Here is an 8981-nt window from a genome sequence, read left to right as displayed (position 1 = left end):
TTGACCAAGTGCTAACCAATGTGGATTTGCGAATTATTAAGTTTACAAAAACTTTTTAAAAACTGTTTTAAAAAAATGCTTAGTTTTACAAAACTGTCTGGCTTTGTCAATTTCTAGTTAGTTGTGTGGCTGCCAGCAAATGGCTTAAACTTTGAACCTTGGTAGTATCATCACTTGCAAAAGAGGAGTGGTTTTATCACCCTATTTTGAGCATAGTATAGGCTGAAATCTTTTGTAAGCTACAAAATGGCATATAAATGACAGTTTTACTGACAGAGCAGGAGCACCGTCATCTCGGACAAACACTGCCACTTTTAATTTCCAGCTCCCTTTCTAGCCTCATGAATCTCAAGGAAATCACTTCTCTTCTAATTACAAGCAGATAGAAAGAGCAGTCAGTAAAACACAGGTAATACAGCTCAGGCACAGTGTGAAGTAGGGGGAAAGTCTCTTGGGTAACTACCAAACCTCACCCTCATACAATGGGCCCCAGTGAAACAGTGGGCCTTAATAAGCACATTCTTTTCCCTTCAGGTGTACTAAGATAGGGAAGCTAAAAGCAGACTTTTAGCTGCTGGTATGCCTGCAGCTGCAGAAAGATGTATGGGAATAGACACACAACTCTCCCTCCCAGATAAGCACAGCAAAGAGACACAGAAGCAGTCCAAGCCTCTGTTAAACTCTCCCACCCTGAATCCTTAAAAACTCTTAGTCTGTAAGAGAGTGTGGCTCTGACCTAACTTGGCCAGCCACCAGTCTCAGGTTTATTTAAAATAAACCTGTCCCTGTTGACTATAAAACCACCCTTCGTGCTTCTCTCCTCTATTTAATTCTTACATCTACGTTTGTTTGAAATCCAGTTTTTCCTATGACCTCAACAAAATAAATAGAGGTGAAGGGGTGGGTCGCCCCTCCACACCTGTGGGTGTTTCTCGTTAGGTGGAACGAGAGACTTGGAAAAGAAAAAGACACAGAGACAAAGTATAGAGAAAGAAATAAGGGGACCCAGGGGACCAGCATTCAGCATATGGAGGATCCCTCTGGCTTCTGAGTTCCCTTAGTATTTATTGATTATTTGTCGGTGTTTCTCAGAGAGGGGGATGTGTCATGGTCACAAGACAATAGTGGGGAGAGGGTCAGCAGACAAACACATGAACAAAGGTCTTTGCATCATAGACAAGATAAAGAATCAAGTGCTGTGCTTTAGATATGCATACACATAAACATCTCAATGCTTTGCTAAGCAGTATTGCTGCCCGCATGTCTCACCTCTAGCCCTAAGGCGGTTTTTCCCTATCTCAGTAGATGGAACGTACAATCGGGTTTTATACCAAGACATTCCATTGTCCAGCGACAGGCAGGAGACAGATGCCTTCCTCTTGTCTCAACTGCAAGAGGCATGCCTTCCTCTTATACTAATCCTCCTCAGCACAGACCCTTTACGGGTGTCGGGCTGGGGGACGGTCAGGTCTTTCCCTTCCCACGAGGCCATATTTCAGACTATCACATGGGGAGAAACCTTGGACAATACCTGGCTTTCCTAGGCAGAGATCCCTGTGGCCTTCGCAGTTTTTGTGTCCCTGGGTACTTGAGATTAGGGAGTGGTGATGACTCTTAAGGAGCATGCTGCCTTCAAGCATTTGTTTAACAAAGCACATCTTGCACAACCCTTAATCCATTTAACCCTGAGTATGACACAGCACATGTTTCAGAGAGCATGGGGTTGGGGGTAAGGTCACAGATTAACAGCATCTCGAGGCAGAAGAATTTTTCTTAGTACAGAACAAAATGGAGTCTCTTATGTCCACTTCTTTCTACACAGACATATTAACAACCTGATCTCTCTTGCTTTTCCCCACATTTCCCCCTTCATCTGGTGCCCAACGTGGAGGCTTTTCTCTGGGTGAAGGTACGCTCGAGCGTGGTCATTGAGGACAAGTCAACGAGAGATCCTGAGTATGTCTACAGTCAGCCTTACGTCTCTCATTCCACCTAACGAGAAACACCCACAGGTGTGGAGGGGCGACTCACCGCTTCACAGAGGCACATGTGAAAATTTAGCTTTAATAGGGTTATTCTCTTGGAAGAATTGAGTCAATTTTCTTAAAGCAGAAAAACCTAGATGACGTTATGGGTTGAATGTTTTAAGTTCCTGGTACCTGTTTTATTTGTATGTTTTATACTGTGCGTGGTTTCTTGTGCCTTTGCAGTGCTGTCAAAAATTCTCTTTTTGAAACAAGGAAGCTGCAATGAGAAAAGCATTTCTAACTCGCAGTGCATTACAAATCTTCCTTTCGGAGATGATAGCTCTAGATCTTTTCCAACCTCAAGGTTCCCTCTACCACCAGCCGAACCCAGGAAACCACCCAGAGGTGCACAGCGCCTCCTCCTGGGAGAGTAGCAGAGTTAGCCGGGAGTCCGCGGCGGAGCGCTGACCTCCAGTGCCGCGGTCTTCACTGTGCAGTCTCAGAAGCACCTCGGGCAGTTTCTGCACAAGTACCCACACCAGGAAGGAGAGACTTGGCTGGCTCTATAGCCCCAAACTCGCTTGAGCTGAGGATAAGTCTGCAACACCGCGGAAGACAAGGGATGCTAATGAGACTGAACTTCCGAACCTCGCTCTATGGGTTGGGCTTCGCTTTCTTACTGCACCTTGCTCCTTAGAGTTGGCTTTATGGGCGGGACAATGCCAGGTGGGTGGGAACTCGCTCTATGGGCGGGACTTCCGCCTGCGGACGGGGCTCCATTCAGTGGGTGGAGCTACGGCTCGTGAGCGGAATCCTGACTGGTTCATTCTCCCCGGAACTTCCTCGACGGCGTACGTGCCAGATGGTGTCACCTGGAGCTTAAAAAGCTACACGCAAGTATTAAATTGCTGGTGAGAGTTTAATAAATTAAGTTTTCTGGAGGGCTGGCGTGAAGTTTGCAGGGGTCGGGGTTGGATTGGGCTGGTCTCATACCGCTGTGGCCTGTAGGCACGGTTCCATCGCGCTCTACCTCGGGCAGCCCTACTGGGTAGCAGGCCGGAAACCCCGGTGCTTGTTGGCCTTTCATCTCCTGACGCGGTCCCAGTTTCGGACTGTGTCTTTCATGATCAGTTTCTACGTGGTTTTCAGAGAATTTCCTTCCACTCGCACACCGCCACTGGTGTATTACTTTCTCCACGAACCTTGCTCAGGTCTACAGCCCTAGTAAACCGCTCCTCCACTTGTAGACTGACTGTTCATGGTCCATGTGTATATATTATAGGTAGTGTCAGGTACAATATACCTATCAAGTCTGTGTATGTTTCGTATATATACTGTCATTATTTATGTTCCATATATATTTTTTGTGTATACCAGGTTTGTGACTACCACACCTGGCATATAGCAATTGATTAATATATACTAGATGAATGATTGGATTTTGGTTACTATTGTAATAATTTTATTTTAATTTTTATTTTTATTGAGACTGAGTCTCAGTCTGTCGCCCAGGCTGGTGTGCAGTGGCGCGGTCTCGGCTCACTGAAACCTCCGCCTCCTCGTGTCTCAGCCTCCCGAGTAGCTGGGATTACAGGCGCGCGTCACCACGCCCGGGTAATTTTTATTTTTTTCGTGGAAACGGGGTTTCATCATGTTGGCCAGGGTGGTCTCGAACTCCTGACCTCAAGTGATCCGTCCGCCTCGGCCTCCGAATGTGCTGGGATTACAGGTATCAGCCACCGCTCCCGGCCTGGAATGATTTTAGATTACTTCATTTGAGGGGTTTTATTATGCATATTTTATTTCTTGCATCTTCTGTAATAACCATGTATTTTCTACTGCATTCTTTTTTAAGTAGGAGGAATACTGTTGGGGTTCAAAAGCATTGCTGTTTCGGTTAAGTAGTTCCTTAATTACTTAAAATGTAGTAAGGCTGCATTGAAGGAAGATATAAATTTCAGTCAAGGCTACGACTGAGCAAAGAAAAAAAGGAAGAATGTTCAAGGTGTCTGTGCAGGAGAACAGTTAGACCAGGCTGGCTAGAGCAGAGTTTATAGAGATGTAACAGGAGATATATGTGGCAGATTTAGGGTAGATTCAGCGTGCCAGTAATATGCCAAGCCAAGGCACGTTGCCCCTTATACATTGGGAAAACTGTTGGTTTTTAAGAATGGGAAGGTCGATCGCATAGCTTGGTGCCAGATAGCCACTGTGCAGATGGCTTAAGCCAGGGGTTGGCAGACTTTCTGTTAAAGGTCGGACACTAAATATTTTGGACTTTGTGGGTCATAGTTATAGCAGGAAAGCAGCCATATCAGCACATGATTGAATGGACATAACTGTATTACAATTAAACTTTATTTTTTAATTAATTAATTTTTTTGAGACAGAGTCTTGCTCTGTCACTCAGGCTGGAGTGCACTGGTGCAATCTTGGCTCACTGCAACCTCCGCCTTCTGGATTCAAATGATTCTCCTTCCTCAGTCTCCCGAGTAGCTGGGATCACAGGCATGTGCCACTACGCCCAGCTAATTTTTGTATTTGTAGTAGAGACAGGGTTTCGCCATGGTGAGGCTGGTCTCTGCCTTCGCCTCCCAAAGTGCTAGGATTATAGGTATGAGCCACCGCGCCTGCACTTGGCTTCCAATTAAACTTTACTTACAAGGACAGGTGCTTGGCCTGATTTGGTCCATGGGCATAGTTTGACAAACAGTGGTTTGAACAAATGGACCTAGGGACTTCAACAGGAACCCAGTCCTGAACTAAGCAATATTACACCATGTTTTTGTATAGCTTTTATATTTATACATGAAGTGCAATACCACATAACGTTAGCTCTGATCTAGTCTGCCTGGCTGTAAGTCCTGGCATCTCCTGGTTAATGACAGTGTGACATTGGGCAAATTAACTTCTCTTTGTGTCAGTTTTTTAATTTTAATCTTTAAAATGGGGATAATAGTACTTATTACAAAGGGTTGTTGTAAGGAGTAAATGAGTTAAAGCACATTAGTGTAGTGCTTGTACATACAATAAAAGCTCAATACATGTTAACTTAATATTTTAAAAATTATTCCTCATATACATTATTAAAGACAGATCTGAGAGATGTTTTAAGGTAGAATTTACTGGCTTAATTCATCTCTAGCTATGGAGGAAAGACAGTATCCAACATTTCAAGGCAAGGGCCATTCACATAGAGGTAATATGGAAGTCGTAAAAGTAAATTAAGGGAGACAGGGAGGTAGGAAATGGAGGATTAAGGACTGATTTTGATGGGATGCACAGGAGAGAAAGTGGGGAGAGTAAAAAGGAATAAAAAAGAAGTCAAGAAGGAGGCAGAATCAGTCTCTAAAGTATGATAGGAACCAGAATAGCATAGTAGTATATAGACTAACAGAAGGATGGGTGGTGAGGTACTGCTGAGAATAACAGTTATTGTGTTGATGATATTAGTGAATTCAACCAGCAGATATTAATTGGATGCCTCCTGTGGGCCCATTACTGGGGATACAGGGAAGGAAGAATTAGCTACTCTGTACTCAAGAGCAGAAAATCTACTAGGAGTGAAAGACATGGAAATAATATATGCACCAACTTTAAAAATAATCAAGAGTAAGATGGAATTTTTTAGATTTAATTGGTACCTTTAAAAAGTTAAAATTGACTTACGGTTCATAAATGTGGGCAATTTAATTGAATTTATTTTCTTTTCTAGACAATGGCCAAGAACAAATTAAGAGGGCCGAAGTCCAGGAATGTATTTCACATAGCCAGTCAAAAAAACTTTAAGGCTAAAAACAAAGCAAAACCAGTTACCACTAATCTTAAGAAGGTGAGTATTAGTTAAGTACTCTGACTTTATTGTTTACAAGCAAAGTGTCATTTTAAGCTACTGAGCAACTGTGGGCTATGACTTTTTAAAAAGGTTCTTCATTTTTCCTAGAAAGGTAAGGATGGTTTCAAGCATTTGTCTAAAAAAATATAAAAAAAAAGGAAGAAAAACAACCTCCCTTTCTTGAAAACAAATGTTGAAAAGAAATAAACATTTTAACTACAAATGTGTGAAGCTTCAATTTAATAATTTACTGAAGCATAGAACTCATTTAAAAACCATAGTATGGGAAACAGTTCTTATCTCTGAACTCAAATACAAGAATGTATTAATAGAGGCAAGACATGGGATGTCAGTGAGCACCCATTCTTTTTCTCCTCAGTAATTCTTGTCTCTTTGAAGACATCTGCAATTCAAACAAAAACTTGTAAAATGAAGATAAAAAATATTTATTGAAATGCACAATTTGAAAGGGGTTTCTTTCTTTTCTTTGTTTATATTTCAAAATACCTGAGAAATTTCTTCAAGATTAACTAGATTCTTTTAAGAAAAATTTTTAAGAAAATGTTTTCAAGTTTCAGTAGTAGATGGAGTCAGCTCTCCAGGACTCAGTTTAATTATAATAATCCTTAGAATTCTAACATTTCATCTTTCAACTTTCATGAGCTAGCTGAGTTAAGCTTTTTGGTTGAATAGTTTTATGATTTTATAAATGCTAGGAATGAAATTAAGCAGATGGTGGGGGTTTTGGGGATGGCAGTTTATATAGGACAGTCTTCATAGTTGACACATTGAAACCAAGACTAGAATGATAAAGAGCTAGCAATGCAAAGAGCCAGGAAGTGTTGGGAGTGGTGGGTTCGAGGCAGAGAAAAATAGCCAGTGCAGAGGCCCTGAGCTAGGGAAAAGCTTGGTGTATTTGAGGAAGATTATTTTATTTGGACAGGAGGTACTAGAACTTTTATATATGCCACCAGGTAGGAGCTAAGAGAGAGATCTATGGGTAGGCAGCATAAAGTGCAAAGGAGGTAAGGGTTTTGAAGGAGAAATTGTTTGGCGGCAGCAGCAGTGAAGAACAAGAGCACCACCCCTACCTCTGTTACACTCAAAAGAGGAGGACTGCAAGGGAAGCTGTCATCAGGGGTCTTCCATTAAGACAAGAAGGTCCAGGAAGGATTCAGAGACGTACTGTTATGTTAGAAGGGACTAAAAGTATTTGATCCAGGTTTCTTGTATAGATGCACTGTAGCCTAGAAAGATTTTGGTCACTATAAGGATACAGGAAAAAAGCAACTCAGTTTCTCTTATTGTCACTCTCATATGGTCACTCAACACTTCTAATACTAGATTTGTGGGGTGGTTTCCCCCACACCTAACAATTCAGCAGATGAATCTTCAGCAGGCAGCAGCTGGGTGTCCTTTAATTAAAATCTGACACTGCTGACCTGGAGATAGCGTCAGATTCCTTGAGTCCTAAACCTCTCCCCAACTTCCAGTGACAATCACAAGTCCCAGATGTTTTACCTGTGCTTCTCACCAACCAGCTATAAATAAAGGTTCCCATGACCCCCTCCTTGGATTTGATTAATTTTCTAGAGCAGCTTGCAGAACCCAGGAAAATACTTTTACCAGTTTATTATAAAGGATATTACAAAGGAGACAGATGCGTAGCCAGATGGAAGAGGTGCAGAGAGCAAGGTACATGGGAAGGGGCATGAAGCTTCCCTGCTCTCTCTGGGCATGCCACTTTCTAGGAGCCCTCATGTGTTCAGCTATCCAGAAGCTCTTTGAACCCAGTTCTTCTGTAGATTTACGGAGGCTTCATTATGTAGGCATAATTCATTAAATCATTGGCCATTAGTGATGGGCTTAACCTTTATCCCTACTCCTCTCTCTGGAGCAGAAAGTCCTAATCCGCTAACCCTGGTTTTTATCTGATTAGCCCTCCTCCTGTGGCTATCTAGAGACTTCCAGCTACCAGCCATCTCATTAGCATTAAAAAGACACTGTTATGCCTCTTAATACAGTGATTTAAAAAGCTGTATGAGGGGAAATGAGGACAAAGACCAAATATATGTATATATCTTATTATGAATCACAATATCACAGTCACATATCTTGGCCTTCTGTAACATAAGTGTGAGGCATATCCACATAAATCCCATTTTTTAAAAATCAAAACTTTTTGTCTATAATTTCCCAATAAGACTATAAGAATTTTTGAGTGAATTATTCCTAATTTGTTGGTAAGAGTTTTTAGATTTTAGATTTAATGGGTTAAGGTTGAATATATCTTATCTTTAATGGTTATGAGATCATAGATTAATGCTTTTTTTTCTTTTTTAAAAGATAAACATTATGAATGAGGAAAAAGTTAACAGAGTAAATAAAGCTTTTGTAAATGTACAAAAGGAACTTGCACATTTCTCAAAAAGCACTTCACTTGAACCTCTGCAGAAAGAACTGGTAAGCAGAAATCATTTGCTTTTTTTTATGGCTAACAAATTGAGGCTAATAAATTAAACTCCAAGTTTTCAAAGCCTGTAAGTTGAGTGTATTTCTTGGTACTGGCTCTCTAGTACTAGGCTCTATAGTATAAATAGCATATTCAGACTCTAAAACATTGTCTGAATATACAGATTTATTGTTCTACTTCCAAAGATATGACTAGAAAAATTAAATTGAATAACAGCTTATATAAGTCATTTGTCTGCTATTGTTGTCTACGTTTTTAAATACAATACTTTCTCCTTTCAGATTCCTCAGCAGCGTCATGAAAGCAAACCCGTTAATGTTGATGAAGCTACAAGATTAATGGCTCTGTTGTAATATAGTGGTGATGCATCTAATTCTTCACAAAGACCAATAAATTAAATGTTTTATACAATTTTATTTTTAAAAATCTTGTTAATGTACAGGCATTGGCACATTTTCAAAACAAACTACATAAACAGGTCTTTCCTATAACCTAGGAAAGTGGAATGTCAGAAGTCAACAAAATGTGATAAAGTGCTAAAACAGAAGGCACTTCACAAAATCTGTTCACTGAAACAGTTATATATCCTCGTTTACATCCTTCACTTTACAAGTGGCAGTGAATGTCTGTTTGGATAGAAGGACATACAGAAATACAGGCAGTTTAGTGGCAGTAAAAATATAAGACAAACAAGTAATGAGTCCTT

General features: G+C 40.9%; 1 protein-coding gene across 1 annotated transcript; it reads left to right on the top strand.

Moving 5' to 3' along the window:
* The first annotated feature begins 2733 nt into the window (after window positions 1–2733).
* Window positions 2734–8686, top strand: LOC129061074 (ribosomal biogenesis factor). Its single transcript, XM_054561811.1, has 4 exons — window positions 2734–2878; window positions 5683–5799; window positions 8149–8265; window positions 8557–8686. Exons 2-4 carry the CDS (start codon window positions 5686–5688, stop codon window positions 8626–8628), a joined length of 303 nt encoding a protein of 100 aa, XP_054417786.1. The 5' UTR covers window positions 2734–2878; window positions 5683–5685; the 3' UTR covers window positions 8629–8686.
* The last annotated feature ends 295 nt before the right edge of the window (window positions 8687–8981 follow it).

This window comes from Pongo abelii, chromosome 7 (genome assembly GCF_028885655.2).
Source record: "Pongo abelii isolate AG06213 chromosome 7, NHGRI_mPonAbe1-v2.0_pri, whole genome shotgun sequence".
Classification (NCBI taxonomy): domain Eukaryota; kingdom Metazoa; phylum Chordata; class Mammalia; order Primates; family Hominidae; genus Pongo; species Pongo abelii.
Note: the sequence above shows the minus strand (reverse complement) of the source record. Positions and strands in the feature narration are given on the sequence as shown.

What these genes read in the sequence shown, in the direction of transcription:
- LOC129061074 (XM_054561811.1), top strand. Translation starts at nt 5,686, where the DNA reads ATGGCCAAGAACAAATTAAGAGGGCCGAAGTCCAGGAATGTATTTCAC. An exon ending in TTACCACTAATCTTAAGAAG is followed by an intron (nt 5,800 to 8,148) that starts GTGAGTATTAGT and finishes CTTTTTTAAAAG; the next exon opens with ATAAACATTATGAATGAGGA. An exon ending in AACCTCTGCAGAAAGAACTG is followed by an intron (nt 8,266 to 8,556) that starts GTAAGCAGAAAT and finishes TTCTCCTTTCAG; the next exon opens with ATTCCTCAGCAGCGTCATGA.